The sequence below is a fragment of the Neurospora crassa genome, linkage group IV, assembly GCF_000182925.2.
Source record: "Neurospora crassa OR74A linkage group IV, whole genome shotgun sequence".
In the NCBI taxonomy this organism is placed as follows: domain Eukaryota; kingdom Fungi; phylum Ascomycota; class Sordariomycetes; order Sordariales; family Sordariaceae; genus Neurospora; species Neurospora crassa.
In genome coordinates, this window is record NC_026504.1 from 5,041,754 (window position 1) to 5,059,867 (window position 18,114).

The following is an 18,114-nucleotide window of genomic DNA, read 5'->3' on the forward strand; positions in this document are numbered from 1 at the left end:
ATTCGATGGTGCGATTGGGGGATGGCGGCGATGGGTTGATTGTTCCAGGTTAGGTAGGTCGGCCGGGGCGAAGAAGGTTGCGGGCGGGCAGCCGAGGTGGCGTTTGGGCCGGCCTATGGAGCGCGGGCAGGAGCGCCGAAGGATTGTTGCCGAGGAGAAAGAGGTAACGCCGGGGGTAATCTAGGCGGCGATCATGATGTGTAAGAGGCCGAAGAGAGGGAGGAGGAACATGTTGGAGGGCAATGGTAAAGACGCGGCGCAAAAAAGTCAAATGTCACGAAACAGATTTGGGGAGTTGGTGAAGGCGCGTTGTTCTTGCTGACGTGATTGCGGCGAGGCCGAGGAAGAGAAGCATGCAGAGAAACCAAGCGATTGAGCACAAATATAATATATAGCAGGCACACGCGAAAAAATAGCGAAACGAGATATCGTAGGAGCCAAACGCGTCAATGTCTGTCGAAACCAAGCTTTCGGGTAATTCTGGTATCAATGAGCAGTCAAATAGGAAGGAGTGAGGGGATAGCAGTGTCCGGTGCCATACCGAAAGCTCCCGATGAGGAAACGACAAGGTTGGCAAAGACCAAGGAACGGAATTGGAAGTGGTTACCTGAGAAGGAAACCCCAGACGAAAATGAAAGGCCAGGCTGAAAAGGATGGTGGAAAGGGAACAGGAGAGAATCAAGCAAGAAACCCCAGACGAGAGGAGGGCAAGGTTGGCAAGGAAAAATGAGTCCGCGAAAGCCCGATAAAAGTTGAATACCCAATGAAAAAAATAATTTAATTCTTGTACACAGAGTTTTACTGAACTATTATTATCTCAAATTAGCCATCGTAAGACATCTTCGTCTGTTAAGGCCTCCATGCGTCATGTCAAGAAAGTGTAGCCGCGAAGATGATGACAAATTCCATTCTGAGTTACAGCAGAACCTCTAGAAACGGTGCTTGTCGTCCATGCATTTTTCAGAGGTACATAGGCGTCGACATCTGTCATATCTCGAAGAAAGGGGACAATATCTTCTTCCTCCACATGCGCCCTTGGAACTCATTTCTTGTCACTCGGGAGAATCTTCTTCATGTTGTTGTAGACCTCGGTCGCATCAGTCGTAGAAGAAGGTGTTGGATTGTGAAAAGCTCCTTTACCCCAAGCTGATCCGACTGTTCTTGTCGCTTGTGAGTCAAGGTCCCGGTTCGTATAGTCGCTATCATCTCCCTAAGCCTGGTATTGTCCCAGTTCGGCCATGTAGCAAACTGTTGCTGATGGTAGTGTTGGCGACAGAAGTGGCGGTGGATCGGTGGTCTTCATCCTGGGGGATCAACTGCATCCATGTCCCTTCGCCACTTTTGGTCATCAAACTGCCGCTGTTTCTTTTCATCCGGTTCGGCGACCCTCTCCGCCCTCGGCGGCGCGACGAAGACGGCGGAGTCCTTTGCGGTACTCCTTGGGCTCTTGGTAGATACCCTACAGCAACGGCCGCGACCTAAACGGCGTTGCGCTTGTCACAGAGTCTGAAGGGAGTGTCCAACATGTACCTTTGACCGACGCACAAATTCTCGCACGTGGGAAAAGATGATGACGATCCTATAACCAATCATGCCTATGCCTCCTAAGACGATGAACATGATGAAGCAACTTGTTATCATCACCACCACCACCACGGCCGCCGGGGCTATGGCCACGAAGAACAAGTCCAGGAAGAATGAATCTGAATCTATTGTTACTTGGGCGTGGATGGAGAGAGGCTTGGTGGTGGACTGGAGGTTTCTGGTGTCGGCAATGTTCTTGGGTTTTCTTCGCTTGGGTGTAATGGAGAGGAAGCCTTTCGATGGAGAAAGTTAGCTAGAGTCAACAATAGCCGGCTAGGTATAAGACGGAGATTAGAGGGTGTGGAATACCTAGCTGGAGGTAACCCCTCACTTCTTGTATCTGTTTGTGTGCCAATTTTGGCTTCAAAAATTGGAGTGTCCTCAACGACCCAGGTGCGCCTAGTGCGAAGAAAAAGGTCGGCTGTTCGGTCCCGTTCGAAGCTTGCTCGACATAATTACCCGTCGTAGGAAATTACCATGGTACGTTGTGGTCATCGTGCAAGGCTGTCATCGTCATAAATTGAGAAACAAGAGAAACACATATCGATGGGACACTGTGCAGCACTCGTGCGTGGTGCTAATGCCAGGGTTCGGTAGAGTGAAGAGGGTGGTTGATTAAAAAAAAAGAGGAAGACTAAGACCAAAAGCCTAGACGTGTCGAAAGACAACTAAATACCCCGCCAATACCTAAGACCATTCATCACTGCACCTTTCAACTGCATCATTCGGGAACTTTGTAATTGCCAGTGGACGGAAAGACCAAAAGGGTTCTTTTTTTTTTTTTTTGGAAAGTGCAGGAAGAATCACGTCAGCTGCACCTGCATGCAGGAAGGAGCGAAACGCAAATCGATGCACTTGCTTCAAGTTGTTTTGCACGCAACATCGTACCTCTTTTGCAACCCGAGTGCAAAACCACCACAAAACAAGCGCAAAACGTCCCAATTCGACCGATATAAACAAGGAAATCATCAAAAACAACAAAAAGGAATCATTTGGACGTCAAAAAACATCAAAAAAAAGCCAAAAATCAAACGACACCTGCAGGATTCGAACCTGCGCGACCTAAGTCACAGCCTTGGATATTACGTAATAGCAGGGCTGCGCGTTAACCACTCCGCCAAAGTGTCTAGTTGTTGTTATTGTTGAAGTAATGCTCCACAAGCAAAGTCTATATACTCCCAAAAAAGGTCTGACACCCCCCTCCCACCCATAGCCTACAGATTGTCGTGGGATGTTCGGCCATATCAAGGAAATCCTTCCAACACCCTTTGTCATTCGTACTTGGCCATTCTGCTTTGTCTCTCTTGGGAGGTTTGGGATTATTCGGGATCGATTGCGTTTAGTTCACACTACTATGAGAACCTGCTGTGCGAAGTTGATAAGAAAACCAGCATCAGACTGTAAATGGCAATGTGGATCTCCATACGTTGCGACAGATAAAAATCATTGGAGCTGCCTAAGCTTTTTATCGAATAGTCCACACCGCCCAAGTGAATTTGTTGATAACTGAGTTATGCTATCAAATCTACAAAGCATGAGCTAGCTCCAATGCTCGTGCATCGGAGTTGAAATCAAAGTGAGGTACGTGGGTGGATTGCATGAGTAGGATCGTAGTATAGATGTGGAAAACAAGACGGAAAGTGTGGCACTGCGATATGAATGCTGCACAGGCTCGTCCATCACAAAATTGTCTGGTTGTAGACCTTTGACACTACACCTCATGTATACTCTTCGCGTCCAAGCGTCTTCATTTCTAGGCAATTCCCGGGTGAAAATATCCCAAAGTGACCTTCAGCCAACATGTTTCTAAAGTATCGTGATCCCTATCAAAGCTTTGTAACAGCCATTCTTGAATACAACAAGCGATTTTGGATTGGTTCTGTCACTTGCCCAGTTGCTTCAGTTGTTCGCCCGTCAATGCTACAGCCAAAGGTCTCACTGCACCAATTTTTGCCATGGAAAAGACAGGCTGCCGACTCGTGTGGTAATCAGCAGTTTTTTTGAAAGGAAGTGGAAGGAGTGGCCGTCGCACTCGCATGTTGGCCGGGGCTTCAATGTCTAGTTCATTCGTGCACCCGACCGGCTTGGTTCGGTAGGTCTATAATGAGTATCGTCAGGGAAAAGAATGGGGTGCACGGGGGGCTTCCGGACGTACTCATTTTAAGATAAGCGGCCGAGCTCCGTGACGTTCCATTGCAAGTGAAGCCACACACCCAGACAGGTCACAGCAACATGTCAGTGATTAAATTGTGATGAATGAATTGAAATAATCTTGTTTACTTCATTGATTGCTTGATCTTGCAACCACCTCGTTCTTTCAAAAAGGTAACTTCTCAACAGAGACAGCCTGCCACACTTCATCATAACATCCGTGGTGAGAGCTAAAGAGAAAATATGGGTATTTTGAAGAATGCAATGACCAAAGCCGGGCCGTACAGGCTAACAAAGCTAGTACTACTGCTTGCTAAACCATGCAGTCAAGAAATCGTAAAGTATAAAAAGAGAAGAATACCAAGGCAACGCCCAAAAAGCGTCCAAAAAGCCGTCCGCGCAAGCAAGCAGTGTTATGTGCTTGGCCACCCACCCACCCATTCCGACTGTTAACCATCAGTTCGTTCATTGCCTTTGCTTGCCCGCCAGACCCATGATAGCCCGCCGCCCTTTTTTTTCTCTCCTTGGTACGTTCAATGAAAATGGTATGTAATGTTGATAACACAAGAACGCCGCTTCCCATGTCTTCCGTGTCAATAGGTAAACCGATGCCAATCACCGGTTCCAGTTCCCGTTCGTAGTCTCCATAATCCCGATCCCGCTATTATATGTGAAACTAAAATTCCACCAAACGTATTTTTTTCTTTCTTTTTTCCTCCTAACCATTCAGTCATACAACCACAACAGGGTTAGACTCGGCCCCATGCGCCGAAACAATGTTCACCTCCTTGACACTAACTTTCTCATCCTCGAGAGTGGTGGTGTTGGCAAACCCAGCATCCGTCTTGGGAGTCTTGGGCTCCCTCTCGGAATCCTCAGCAGAAGACGTCAAATCAATTGTCCTCGGCGTAGCCGGCACCTCAGGAAACGTCTCCAAGCTTGCCCTCCGCTTAGCAGACAGATCCACAGCCGTGTTCACCGACGACGAGTTCTTCTGGTGTCCCTGGGAAGAACGCTTGATTGGTTCAGGAGAAGCGGGCTCAACCTCCTCCATAACCGTGGCAGGAGTGGCGAACGTCTCGGACGCTTCGGTAGAAGCCAGAGGGTCGCTCATGCGAGAATCCATCGTGTAGGAAGAGTGGCGAAGGGGCGATTTGAGGGAGGAGATCTCGCCGATGCTGCCATAGTCTGTACCGCGGCTTCCCAAAGAAGCGCGCGCTGGCGACTTGGCAGGCAGCGGAGGAGGGGCTCGCTTCGCAATGGTAACAATTCCTGCCTTGGCGTGGATAACGGGGGTGATTTGTGATGAGCGGATGGAGCTTCGGGCGGGTTGAGCAGTGGCGACCTCGCAGATGATGGCCTCGTCGTCAAAGTCTTCGTCGCTTTCGTCTTCTTCGTCATCGGCGTCTTCATCTCTTTCGCTCTCGTCCTTCTCGCTTTCGGGGTATTCACTCGTGTTGTCCTTGATGGATTTGGTGCCGGTGGTTTCCGCATCGGTCTTGTCACCGAGGTGGGCCACGGGCTCAGGCTGCAGCTCCTCCTCTTCCTCTTCTTCGGGCAGCGGCCTGAATCGTTGAATCATGCTCATATCAATCTGTGTATAGTCAACCTCTTCTGGCTCGAACTCGGGTTCCACGACAGTGGGCAGCTTATCCGACAACTTTGACTCTCGGCCGTCCATACTATTGGCGCGGCTGAAACTTGTCTCGGGGGTGCTCGTGGCATCGGTTTGTGTGCACGCGTCCGTCATGACGGTAGCCTGTGACCTTGTCGACATACAGCTTTCGCGGTTACTCCTCGACTGGAACGTGTCACCGCTCTGTCGGCTGTACCTGGCAAACGCGGGGCTCTTGGGACTGGGTTGGAACTGGAATTGAGTGCTGGTGGGTCGTAGACGTGTACCAGCTTCTCTGATTTCAATACCCGCCATCTCGAGGCCAATGACACCAAAAGGATCCGGATCGTCGACATCGGGGATACCAAAGGGGTTCTTCACAATCGACTGTCGGACCGATGTCCGTGGGGTATCGATTACGGCATCACTAGGGGCAGGCTGCTGAGCAAGCATCTCCATAACATCTGCGTCATAATCCGTCCGGCCCTCGGCAGCCTTCAAGACCTCAAATAGCGGGCGCATTTCGGGAACCTCCTTGCCAATGTTACCGGCGAGGATGTCGAGGACTGAAATGTCGCTGCTGTAGAATCGAACGTTCTCGTTGCCACGTTCCGAAACAAGCGATCCGTCAAGGGGCACTGGTTGATGTTTGCCGCGGGCTTTGATATATGTGAGAACGGTATCGTTGAGGTCCTTCCATCGTGTGTCGTTGTCGGTCGAGTCTGCGTCGACAAGCGGGCCGAGGCTAAGATCGACATCGACTCCGAGAACCACCTTTGGACGGGTGAAAAGTTCGAGAGCTTGTACGCTGTTAATGACAAGGACACAGTCGTAGATGTCGACTCCCATAACGAAGCCTAGCCCGGCCGTGTGGAGCATTATACCAGACGGTGGTGACCATGTGCCATCTGCCCTCCTTGCGGTAATCAGCCCGGCGCCGCCTGATCCTGACATCCACAGTCCCGAGCGCATGCACGAGAAGACTGCGAGGCCGACGGCATCTTGTAATATCCTTGGAGGGATCTTTTTCGTAACGGATTTTGTTGTTGGTGGGGTATCGGTATCGGGATCTTGCTCTTGTGGTTCTTCTACAATGAATCCATCCACTTTGTGAGGATAGTCATGTTAGTTGGTGCTGACGAGTCAGTTGACTGGGGGAAACGAGGTATGACGTACTGCAAAATGACTTTAATATCCTGGCGGCCTTGTCACATTCCTTGTCGAGGGTTGTTGGCCAGTACGTTTCGCGGTCGTAACTTGTGGGTTGCTGTGTCGTCTTGACGGGCACAACCGCCTTCCCTCCCCATCCGAAAACCTTATTCAGGGCACTGGGCGACCTGGGGGTGACGGACGTTGTTTGCTTTGCCCGGTCCCATGAAGGGAACAGGGCCGAGACACGCTGCATGGCGAGAGTTGGAGAAGCGCCAAGTCAATGCCTGAATGGGATGGATGGTTCAAGTTGTTGTAGAAGATGAAAAGAATCGTGGAGGAGGGCGGGCGGGCGGGGGTAAGGGAAGACTCCGCCCTTAAGGGAGAGAGAGGCCAAGTGCGGAGGGAAGCGACCCCAACCTATCTAAAGGCCGGATCTCTTTCGGTCGTTTTCGTCTGCTTCTTCGATCCAGATCGAGAGTTGAGGGAGTGTCGAGAGAAACAAGTCTGGGTGGCCGGCGTCAAATGAGAGCATGCCCACACAGGCTGGCGGACCCCCGGCCGGTCTGCAAAAGGGTTACAGCTGCTGCAGGAGTCGAGCCTTCCTCAGCGCGTGTTATTGGATGTTTTTAGCGTGCAGGATCCTGAGCCCAGCGGTGCCAGCGGTGTCAGCGGTGCAGCCAGTGGTCGGGTGCCAGAGGTGCCAGTGGTACGCAGCGTGCGTGGTGGGTGGAGACCGGGACGCTGGTTACTATACTAACTCCCTGCCCTGCCTGTGGCTGCCCTGATGAGGAGTCCTGGAAGTGACGTGACGTGGGTGACGAGGTGATCACAGCCAATAGCCGAGTCTCGTCTCAGGGAAAAGCAAGGAGGGCGGCGCGGGAGAACCTGAAAAGGCCGTGCTTGATGTCGTCGTCGGCGTCGTCGATATTCAAGGATTCAGTAGTCGAAGTCGGACAACAAGCCATTCATTCACCTCCGTCGTCCTGGGTTGCACGTGGAAGAAGGACTTGCAGCAAGGCCCGAACAGAAAGCGGGTGGTAGCGAACGGAATGACGCCAGGATGGGAAACAAGATGGTGCCGTGTCGTCTGCCGTGACTGGTTCTAATCGTCAAAAAGAATGCCGTGAGATTGAGTGTGTGTTGTGTGTGTCCGGGTCCACGGACAGTGAGGTGTCAGGTCAGGTCTCTTTGATGAGATGAGATCAGGTGTGGGTTAGGGCGTCTTTTCCCGGTCTTGGTTGGTGGATCCCCTTCCCCACTGTTGGTAGGCCAGCTCGGCCGAGTTGTAACACTACGCGCAATCCCGCAAAGTCTTGCCCGTGTTCAATGTCTCGTCTGTTTCTCGCTCTTGTCCAGTAACGTCGTCGTCGGCTCTGCAAGGTGGTGTGCCAATGGTCGACACTTGCGCAGGTACCAAACGGGACCAAGACAGAGAAAAGGAAAGGGATTTCCCTTTGATTAATATCGGCTGGGATATAGACGAGGCGAGACCGTCACTAAGGACCGGGATTTGCTGATCTGCCTTCGCTTTTGCCGTAACTTGATGGGCCGCGATGGCACTCTTGATGCCCACCGAGGATGGGGCCCTGATGGGGCTGATGGGACCGCCAGCGCACGCCGTTGACAGGGCTTGCGCAAGAGCCGGGCTCTTGGCACTAACCAGACTAATGTCGATCAAATCGACCACGAGGAATTTTCTTCTCTTGCTCCCGGGGTCGGATGGGTCGGAGTGGCACTGGGAAATCTTAAAAAGTCCGGCCTTGCTTCTGCTCGTTCTTGGTCATATCAAAGAGGAAGAAGCCAAGAGACGGACGGCGAAACTGATGGAGGAAGTTATCACAACGGCGACAACTGACAACGGGTGACAATGGATGAATGAAGTGCCGGGAGTTACATGACAAAGAAATGACAGCCAGTGTACGAACAAGGGAGATAATAGCGACACCAGAAACGGCATGCAGCAACACGCCATTCAGCTCAACGTCAACCTGATACTCAGCTTTCTTTTGCCAACTACCTAACTGAACGCACAGAAGCAGATAGTCGTCTGCATGTAAAAGAGGACGGAAGGAGATATGCACAAGAAAAAAAAGAAAAGGAACCGGAACGTTCAATGTCGCGTTATCATCTCCTGCTCCTTACCGCGACTTTGCTCCTTACCGCAAACTGGAATGACATGTCTCAACATGCAAAGGAGTGCAGGAGGATTTTGGACCCTTAACGCGCTTCCTCAGTTCACGCTTGAGACATTGTTAGGGTAACGATACACGCAGTTAATGAAGATTCGCGGGATTGGCTGGAAGGAGCAAGACAAGAGAATTCGGAGTTATTGTCACCAATGGTGGGAAGCTTGTTACGTACAAAGTTCAGTTGCAATCCAAAAAACAGACGGGTGGTTCTCCAGTAAAAGAAGCAAAAAAAGGCACGCACCGCTCCGGGTGTTTACTATTAGAGACATGCTCAATTTCCTCTCGGTCAAGACATAGGTATACCCGTTGGGGAGGGTCATGTTTTTCCCCTTTGTTGCGGTCTTGTCCCCCGTGATCCAACTTTAAATAACATGTAAATGCGCAAGAGGGAACCCCCTCGTGCAATTTCAATTTCCAGCTTCTGCGCCATGTATCACTCGAAATCCGCTTTTGGTGTTTCGAAACAAATTCGTCTTTTCTTTTTTTAATAAGTCGGTCTCTGTGTGTGTTTCCCCTCACGCATCCCCTCCTCATATCTCGCTTTTCCATCACACTAACAGCCGCCCCCCAACGCCAACGCGGGGTTGCCCTTTCAATTGTTTGTGAAGTCTAGCTGGGCCAGACCTCCACCTATGTATCTCCGCCCCTTTTCAGCTTTTCACGATGAATCCAGTTGTTCAGCTCAACTGTATTCACTTGATCTCCTCTCTATCATCACTTTGGCAATTTAAAGCGACCGTACGTACTCAGCTGAACATCTCGACTTTTCCCAGATGAGTATAGACCACCATGTCAACTAACAGAGGCACCCCATGTCACCCAAGGGGGCTGACGGCTGAGGCTGCGGGCGCTGCGCCCGTTCGTGACTTCGTGTGCCCGTTTTGGGGTTCCATTTGCGTCCCCAACGGGGACTGGGCGGCCCCATAAGTACCGCTACGGCAGGTACGGACTGGACGGGAAGGCAAGCTGGGTCCGGGCCTGTTGTGCGGACCCTCGCTCCGTCCAGTCAGCCACCTCCAAATTGCCGGCTCTCGGGCTCCCGTCGGGAACAGAAACCGCAAAACGGCATTCACGGTTCATGCACCCAATTTACATTTTACACCCAAGACCCCGTCCCCGCCGACGCCAATAAAGGAACCATCCCTACCAAACGATTCTCGCAGCTGCCGCGGCTGCTTGGCATCCCGACTTTGCGGACTTTTCCAGTTTCGCTCTCCACTTACGGAGATGCCCAGCAAGGGTCAACAGGGGCAATTTTTTTTTTGTTTAGTGTAATAGACCTTCCATGTTAGCCACGCTTTTCTGTGCAATTTTCTCGATCTGTATTCGGAGATCGTGTCGTCATATATGTATTTGCATTTGTTTGTTCTCCTGCTGCTCCTGAGCTTGGCTTATGTATCTGCTGGTTTTGATTTGATCACAGCTCTGACCGAGCTTGACCGAGGCTGACCGACGCGACACTAAGTAATCGAGATGCATTTCTCCTCGGAATCAATCAGTCTTCACAGCGAAGAGAACTGAACAGGAACTGGTGGAATGGATTAGTCAGGGAATACTCGTCACCTAACCTCTTCCCCTCTCCTCTCGCTCCTTTCCGCGGGATATCTGCATCACCCAAGTGGTGCGCCCCTTGAAACAGGGGCATTTTGTTGGAGAAAGAGAAGTTGGGATCCGAGTCCACACAACCGTGTGTACCTTATTTTGGCCGAGCAGCTACCTTCTAGGCTATTCGTCGGGATGTGTCTCGCTTACATAAGGACCTACCTAACAAGCCAGAACCAACCAAACAACTCTCCTTGGTCGTCCTGGCCAGTGCACCTAACCGACGAGTTCTCTTTACTGACCACCACTCCCGTCGTCCTCTCTGCGGCTTCCCGTTCATTGCCGTACGAATCGTCCGCTTTCGCAACACCTTCTTTGTATTTTCTCTCGACATTTTCGACAAGCTTAGACATCACCGGCGTTTTATATTGAGAAGGGTCTAGCCAGCAAAGTGTAGTAGATCCTCCTTGTCTCACCTCTCCTGTCTCACCGTTCACTTACATACAACGGTCGGCCGGCAGCCAGCGATGCCGGACTATTGCCGCAAGACACTTGAGTTCAGCTCTATGTTGTTCCCGTTGACCATTGACCGTTCGTGTTTCTACGTTCAATTTTGTGGAATTCACCTAGGTTTCTACGACACGTTCGCTTTGTTCCGAGCCAGAGAGCCATTCAGTTATCACCGCGCCACGATCCAAATTATTCCCGTTGTCTCTTATATTGCTTTTTTGTGCCTTTGTCTCTTGTTGTTCCCGGTGGAGGGTTTTTCCCGTTTGTTGATTGAGTTATCACCGCGCCACGATTCAAATTATTTCCGTTGTCTCTTATATTGCTTTTTTGTGCCTTTGTCTCTTGTTGCTCCCGGTGGAGGATTTTTCCCGTTTGTTGATTGTGGTGGTTGTGGCGCCTCCGCACTTTGTGTGTGTGTGTGTCTCGGTAACGGCAACACTCCGCCTGCTCCCCTGCTTGTGCCACCGCGGGATCGGGTGTTCATGAACGAGATGGGATGGGGATGGGGATAGATGGGGGCAGCTGTCATTTGTGGTGCGGGAGGGGGCATCAGGCATCAGGCATCAGGCAACTAGTGTTGCTTGAGATATGGTAAGAAATAAGAGTGGTATAAGACGATTTGAGAGGCTCCTAAGACAAGGAAGGTATGGATGGTCGATGGTTTGTTTCACTATACTGGAGTGTCATTTGAACCCTCGACGCTGAATAGGAGATTCCAGTGTGTTTGACAGCTCTTTTAAGATGTTCAACTAACAACATCCAACTTCATTATGAGCACTCCCCAGTCCGCCTACCACAGAAAACACAAATGCCGGCACACGACGGGAGCACGGCAGTGCCCTGCAAGTGCAAGGCAAAAGCCAAAGAGCAACCCCCATCATCGCCTTCTTCCCCTCAACGCCGTGAAACCGTCATCCTGCAATCTATCGAGGATATAGATTACTTCCTTCATACTCCCGTGACCCGTATAAGCTGTACATCATTGGGCTTTCTCTGTGGGTTCCCCAAATCTGCTCTTGAGGTTCTTTGAACGAAATCAGATGTGCTTGACAGATGGACCAAGGCGACCAGCACTACTGCTTACTTAGATAAAGTGGCAGCCTATCCTAGCTGCTCAAGGCAACCATTGTTCTTCCGGGCATGGAGAGAGTGGGAATAGTAATCTAAAAGCTACATCGTCCAACCACATCAGGACAGAAACTTGGTTGCTATAGTAGCACAAGTTAGGCACACACGTACAAAACTGACCATTAGTCCTCTCCGATGTTGATACCCAACGTAAGTGTACCTACCTTATGGGTGCCTAGTGGCCAGCTTGGGTGGGTTATCAAATTGGATGGTGTGACAGTTGGTTGGATTCGAGAGATCGTACACTACGCAGTCTCATCGGCGCTCTACTAAATCACATCGTGATAACTCTGGATGACTAGGTAGGTAACGCATGGGATGATATGGATGCTTCCAGAGATGTCAGATTATCGTCGTGGCAGAGACTGGTCAGTTTAGTACGATAAAAACCACATCGCGAGAGCCCGAGTGCAGATCGTATGAGAGTAATATGAGGAACCAGTGTGCTGTCATCGAGAATAAACAGACTTGATCGCAGAGCTTAAGACTGGAAGCAGCCTTTAACGAGTATCTAAACGAGTATGTAATTTTACGCTCCCCAGTGAGTGTCAAGGAGATCGATAACCATACCTATACTGAGTATTGTTGGAGATGGATGGGTCAGCCCATGGTATCTATCCGTGACGGAGAAAAAAACCTTCTCTTCGGCAGACTCATGATCACTGGAACAGTTTCGTATCAATGGCAGGGAGCTTTCACAAACGAGGTTCATTCAGCGACTTATCCATCTCTGTGGGGTGCGCTGAGTAAGGGAACGTATACTCGTGCTCGTTAGCATGTGTAGGAGATCACGAAGGCCTGGGTACCTTAGATATTTGATCAATTGATACGATGCAAAAGGTCAAGAAAGATCTGGCGTCTAGTGTCTGTTGACAGCCTCTCTCCCTCAGGTGGATAAAAGCGTGCATGCATGCATGGAGATTATCAGGAAAGAAGTCACAGCACATAAACCAAAGACACAACGAACGATGGATGGGGGTTAAGTTGTAGGTAGGTACGTATGTAGGTAGATAAGATGAGGTAGGTATACAATCGCTTGTATATTTCAGTTTCATCATTTTTCAGTCTAATGATATGTGTAATGTAATGGTAATGGTAAATGGTAATGGTATCCTAGGTACTTGTTCCTTCCTATCCCGTGCCCGCAAACAATCAATCAATCCTAAGTGAAAACCAAGTCCCCAAAAAGAAGCCAAAAAGAAACCAAAAACACCAGAAGGATAACCAAAACACCCCAGCAGCACTGAAGAAGAAGAAGAAGAGGAAGAAGAAGAAGAAGAAGTGTACAAAAAAAGTCCAAGCAACAAAAAAAGGTCTATCTAAAATGCTTAAAGGGTATGAAGTGAGAAGGGTATCGAAAAAAAGCAAGAAAAAAAAACAAGAAGTGGTTTTGTTCGATGGTGGTGGTGGTGGTATCTTCGGCGGTGATGGTATAATGGTCATTAAAAAAAAAGGCCCCTCTGCCCCTCTGCCCCTTGAGAGAAGGGGGTTTGTACAACAATCGTGAAATGGGTAGAATGTTTCTGGGTATGTTTGTTGTGGTTGTTGTTCCGTTTGTACAATGTCGGTGTTGTTGTTATTGTGGTATGGTATATGGTATAGTGTCGTCATGCTCCTCGTAAAACGCCTGTTGCTCCTGCTGCTGCTGCTGCCGCTGTCGCCAAGATGCCCAGATCTTTGAATGAAATGTAAAATGCAAACTCTGAAAAGAAACTGAAAAGTGTTGAAAGCCAAAGCTGGAAAAAAGGCGGAAAACGATCAAAAGGCGGGAAAAAATCAATATCGTCTCGTCCTCGCATCAACTCCTATTTTTCCTTTTTGATGATGATGATGGATCTGGATGTTAGGGAATTCCCCAACAGAGTTTAGGTAGCCGACCAGCCAGTGGCCGACTGGAGATGTTGAGGTTGAGGTTGAGGTTGGTGGAGCGAGGCAGTAGCGGCCCCCAAAAGGCGGGAGCAAGGACGGGAGCATCGAAGGATCATATGCATGAGTACAGTAATCCTCCAGCATGGAATGGCGTGCTTTTTCTTTTTTTGGCAAGGCAGAAAAGGCGTCAACTCATTTGCGACGACGTTGCGACAAATGCGACGCCAAAACGGTTGTCAGATGCAGTGAGCATCGATCGGCCCGACGATTGAACGCTCAAGTGGCACAAGAAAAAGTACCAATCGCATCACCCTCCATTTGTTGTAACTCCGCTCAAACAGCAATAGCCGTCGCCGGCGTAGCAGCCATCCCCGGACCGCCGCTCACAGGGCCAAGTTCCGGGCTCGGGCTCGGGCTACCCTCCGAGCTAGCCGTCGACGCCGACGCCGACGCCGCGTCAGGGACCACCAACTTCGGGAATGGCCCACCATGAATCAGATACCTCTCCAAAGCGCTGGAATCCATCGTCTTCCCTTCTTGCACGACCCTCCTACTGCCGAAATGGTCTGGACCATCCATGTCCTCCCAGTTCTCATCCACGCTGGCATGGAACTTGAACGTCTCCCTTGCTCTGGCGCCAGTCCTGATATCGCCGGCTTCGAGATCCCCTTCCAAATGGAGGCGCTGCAGCTTCGGCAGTTTTCCTTGCAGGGAAGCGAACAGACTGCGGAATGACCCCTCGTGGAGATGCACGCCACCGATGGAAAGTTCATAAGGCTTAGCCAGCCCGCGGCCTCCCAGGCGCAAGCGCTCGAGAGTCTTGGCGTGGCGCAGCAAAAAGGAGCGCAGATCTTCTTCGGAGCAGGAGACGCCTTCGAGTTTGAGGGAGGTGAGTTTGGTAAAGGTGAAGTCCTGGAGGAGAGCGCGGAAAGAAAAGCCGAATTTTTGCATCGGGGCGTGGTAAGTGTGGAAGGATAGGCTGAGGTGGGTCAAGTTGGGGGAGAGCTGAAGGACATGGCCGAGGCCGTTGATGGCTTTGAAGCGGGACTGGGGCATCAGGTTTGCTGGCGGGTCGATGGTCAGGTCCAGCTTGGAAAGGGACGAGAAGGAGGAGGCGCAGCAGTCGAACCAGTGGCGACGGTCGTCGGGGAGGCGGAAGATTTCGAGCGGGAGTTGGTCGATGGTGAGGCTGTTGAGGGAGACATGTCGCACGGCGGAGATGATGGCGTTCATGTTCTTGCACGTCTGCGCGCGGAAGGTGGGGTCGCGCTTGCGGCAGTTGCGCACCAGAAAGACGTCCTTGAAGACTTCAATGTCGTAAGGGCATTTGGTGTAGGTGATCTCGAGGTCCTTGAGGTTAGGCAGGCGCTTGAAGGACTCCTCGACCATGGCGGAGCGGGTGTGAAAGGGTGGAAGGTCGCGGGCTTTGCCTTCGAGCTCGTAGTACTTGATCCAGGCATCTTGGAGGAGGATGGACCGCTCTTCGGGCTCTTGCAACCAGTGCTGGAAGAAGGAGGCGTGGCGGGCGCTGTATTCGTCGACTTTGGAGAAGTTGAAGGTGATGGAGCTGATGGACCGGTTGAGGCGGTCGTGGTGGGCGATCGAATGTAACCGTTGGACGTCGTCCTTCCATTCCACGGCCCGGAAGGATGGTGGGAGCAGGTAGTCGTATCCTACGTCGGCTAGCCGACCGCAAGTGAGACGGAGGGCTCGTACCGACGGTGGGTCGCAGTTGTCGAAGATGAGCCGAAGCAGTTCAGCGGGAAGACTATCCATCTTGGCTGGCTGTATATGTGATGAATATGTGTTTTCGTAGACAGATGAGGCAAGATAGGATAAAGTCGTCTGTTGTTATATATGTCTTGTTGATGGTGTTGACAACAAAGCAGTCATGGAATGTGTGTGTGTATGTGTTGTGAGGCTCAGGCGGCTTGGGGGCGGCTGACACAAGCGTGGGTGTATGTGGTGTGGTGGTGGTGGTAGTTGATTGTCGTCACTTATAAGTCGCGAGTTGTCGGTTCGGGTGTGTGTGTGTGGGTTGACCGGCAACGGACGAGTGCATGGGGGGGGGGGAATTGGAGAAACAAAATAGAAACCGGGTACTGAAGGGTGGAAAGGGGAGTGATTCGCCCCTTATTTAGCAAGAGTAGTTCCGAATTATTTGCAGCTGCATGGTTTCTCTGTTTGGATCGATCTGTCAAGAACAAAGGACGGTGCCCTGGTGTCGTTGATACCGAAAGATTTCACAGTTGGCTTCTAAAGTCGGTGAGCTTAAGACAAGGGACGGCCTCAGATTCGTCGAGCCCTATTCCAGCCTATCCATCCTGGGCCATCCATGCTAGCCCATGCCATCCCTTGGGGCAGCTGTACTGGGGACTGGGGGAGCATGGGGCACCAATCGATGTTGCTGGGCTTTGACTGGGCATCCCAACCACAATCCTGTCCTTCCGAGAAGACAGGGGAGTCAACATTGGGTGCATTAGCGGGCTGGAGGCCAAACCAAAATGCAAGCCACCACAGGCACGCCCACCCCCTTTAGCGTTGCTTGGGTCCCGCCGCCGTCCACTTGGAAACATCCAGAGTCCCGGCTCAGACATTGCTGCTTCAAGAAAAAGGTACCTTACCCTGCCATTCGGGGGGCGGACAGGAGAAGAACACGCTCGTGTTTTCTCTGTGAGTCGTGTTGTTGGTGCTCAGACTCCCTGCCCAGCAAAGCTCAGAATAGATAGAAGGGAAGAATGAGCGGTAGGAAGGCGGTGTGAATGGGACAGCATTTGTTGAACGAAATTACGGAGTCACGGAGGTAAACAGACCTGGGACAAAAAGGACCACGAGTAAGGTATGGGTAAAGAGGAGGTGTGATTCCGTCTGTGTGATCGATCCAAGGTTCTTACCGATGCGATGTGTGATGTTCATTCAAGCAGGCAGTGAGGTGTGATGAGATGATGGATGCGGCAATGAGGACACCTTGTGCCTCGCGTACCTTGAACCTCTCTTCCTCTGGCCTCGTCTCTTTTTTTTTATCCCTCCTTGACCGACGTTTGGATGTGAATTGCAATGCAACACCATGACTGGACGCTTGTCCAATCCAAGCTGGTCCCCATGAACCCGCCTCAGCCCGCCCACCACCCGCCTGTTTGGTTGAAGTCTAGTGCCCGATGACTGCAAAGCACAGAATGGCACGTGAGGAGTACTTGTCACTCACTGTTGTCAACGGGACAGTGATGCTACGTATTGCACTGTGGGATAGCGATGGAAGCCTTTGCTGACATGCAGGTCTGCTTCTAGAAAAGTGTACCCACCATGGCCGATTCGTCGGATGCGCAATGTATGTGTATGGTGGCTTTTTGTGGTTCTTCAGGAGGGGTGGAGGGCCGAAAGGGGAGGGTTTCATTGCTTTGGTTGGCGAGCCATCCCTTCCAGCCCTGTGAGTCGACCACAGATACGGACAGACGGGCGATCCCCTCCGCTCGACATGGAAAGTGAATCATGACGATGCTGTCTGTATTCCAGCGAGCATTTTTCGACAGGTTTGCTCATCGGTTGTCGGATCAAAGAAAGTCGGCGAGAGGTGACAGGTGAGATGAGGTAAGCTGCCGTCAACATCCTTGAAGAGAGAGGGACAGGATGTTTGCGGGGACCGCCGACAGTGTGCTATTCTCGTGGTGCAGAGGAACACCAAAAAGCAAAAACAGCCGTTTCGATCCTACATACGCTTCCTTGTAACCAGGACCCCCCGGGTATGCTGGCCGGGATGCTTCACCGCGAGTTCAACAAACGGATTTCAACCCCAGTTTCCCAGGCGTTCCCGGCGGCGAGAAGGCCTCACGACAAACGAAGATAATGGAGAACCGAACCGTATGTTACGCAAGCTGGCATCCCACAGGCAGACAGCCCTCCGTAGCCCGTGGTCAACCCGCGCGTGGGCATGCGAGGGCATTTCTTGGGACTCGTTTTCCTTGGCTGGATGGGGCTGATGATGGATCGAGGACGTGCAGACTGGCGGACAAGAACATGGCGAAACCCAACCTCCACTCTGGGCTCTCACCGAAGGAGTTTTGCGTACACCTTGAGGGGCATCCATCGCTTACCCCAGCCTTCATCTCGACACTTTGATGTCATGCAGTCTCGTGGGGGTGTTTATGCCACCTCGTTTCATGTTCCTGGCAAGCACAAGTCGGTGAGAGCTTCAGGTAAATAAATCGTGGTTATTCCCCCCTTTCGGTTGTCGCTTTCTGCCTCTCAATGTCATACTCCAATGCCACCCACACATCTCATCCGTGTCCCAGTTGTCCAGTCCGGAAGATGTGAGTTCAGCTGGAGGGACTTCTCCGGCCGACATCCCAAAGTATCCAACCGGAAAGGATACCACAA

The 18,114-nt window shown here is 51.3% G+C and overlaps 4 protein-coding genes and 1 non-coding gene across 5 annotated transcripts; 1 reads left to right on the forward strand and 4 right to left on the reverse strand.

Moving 5' to 3' along the window:
- Positions 1–2,616: 2,616 nt before the first annotated feature.
- NCU15203 lies at positions 2,617–2,711 on the reverse strand. Its single transcript has one exon. It is a non-coding gene; the product is annotated as a tRNA-Ser (tRNA).
- Positions 2,712–3,825: 1,114 nt separating this feature from the next.
- On the reverse strand, positions 3,826–7,921 carry NCU08844 (hypothetical protein). The gene is made up of 2 exons (XM_956962.2): positions 6,527–7,921; positions 3,826–6,456 (listed from the first exon to the last, which is right to left on the reverse strand). Exons 1-2 carry the CDS (start codon positions 6,753–6,755, stop codon positions 4,466–4,468), a joined length of 2,220 nt encoding a protein of 739 aa, XP_962055.1. The 5' UTR covers positions 6,756–7,921; the 3' UTR covers positions 3,826–4,465.
- A 3,630-nt stretch (positions 7,922–11,551) lies between these two features.
- Positions 11,552–12,257, forward strand: NCU08843 (hypothetical protein; the record flags this gene model as incomplete). Its single annotated transcript, XM_956961.1, has 3 exons — positions 11,552–11,738; positions 11,998–12,021; positions 12,178–12,257. 3 exons carry the CDS (start codon positions 11,552–11,554, stop codon positions 12,255–12,257), a joined length of 291 nt encoding a protein of 96 aa, XP_962054.1.
- Positions 12,258–12,945: 688 nt separating this feature from the next.
- NCU16875 (hypothetical protein) lies at positions 12,946–13,519 on the reverse strand. The gene has a single exon (XM_011396132.1). It carries the CDS (start codon positions 13,480–13,482, stop codon positions 13,024–13,026), a length of 459 nt encoding a protein of 152 aa, XP_011394434.1. The 5' UTR covers positions 13,483–13,519; the 3' UTR covers positions 12,946–13,023.
- Positions 13,520–14,073: 554 nt separating this feature from the next.
- On the reverse strand, positions 14,074–15,516 carry NCU08842 (hypothetical protein; the record flags this gene model as incomplete). The annotated part of the gene is made up of 1 exon (XM_956960.1): positions 14,074–15,516. One exon carries the CDS (start codon positions 15,514–15,516, stop codon positions 14,074–14,076), a length of 1,443 nt encoding a protein of 480 aa, XP_962053.1.
- Positions 15,517–18,114: the final 2,598 nt, after the last annotated feature.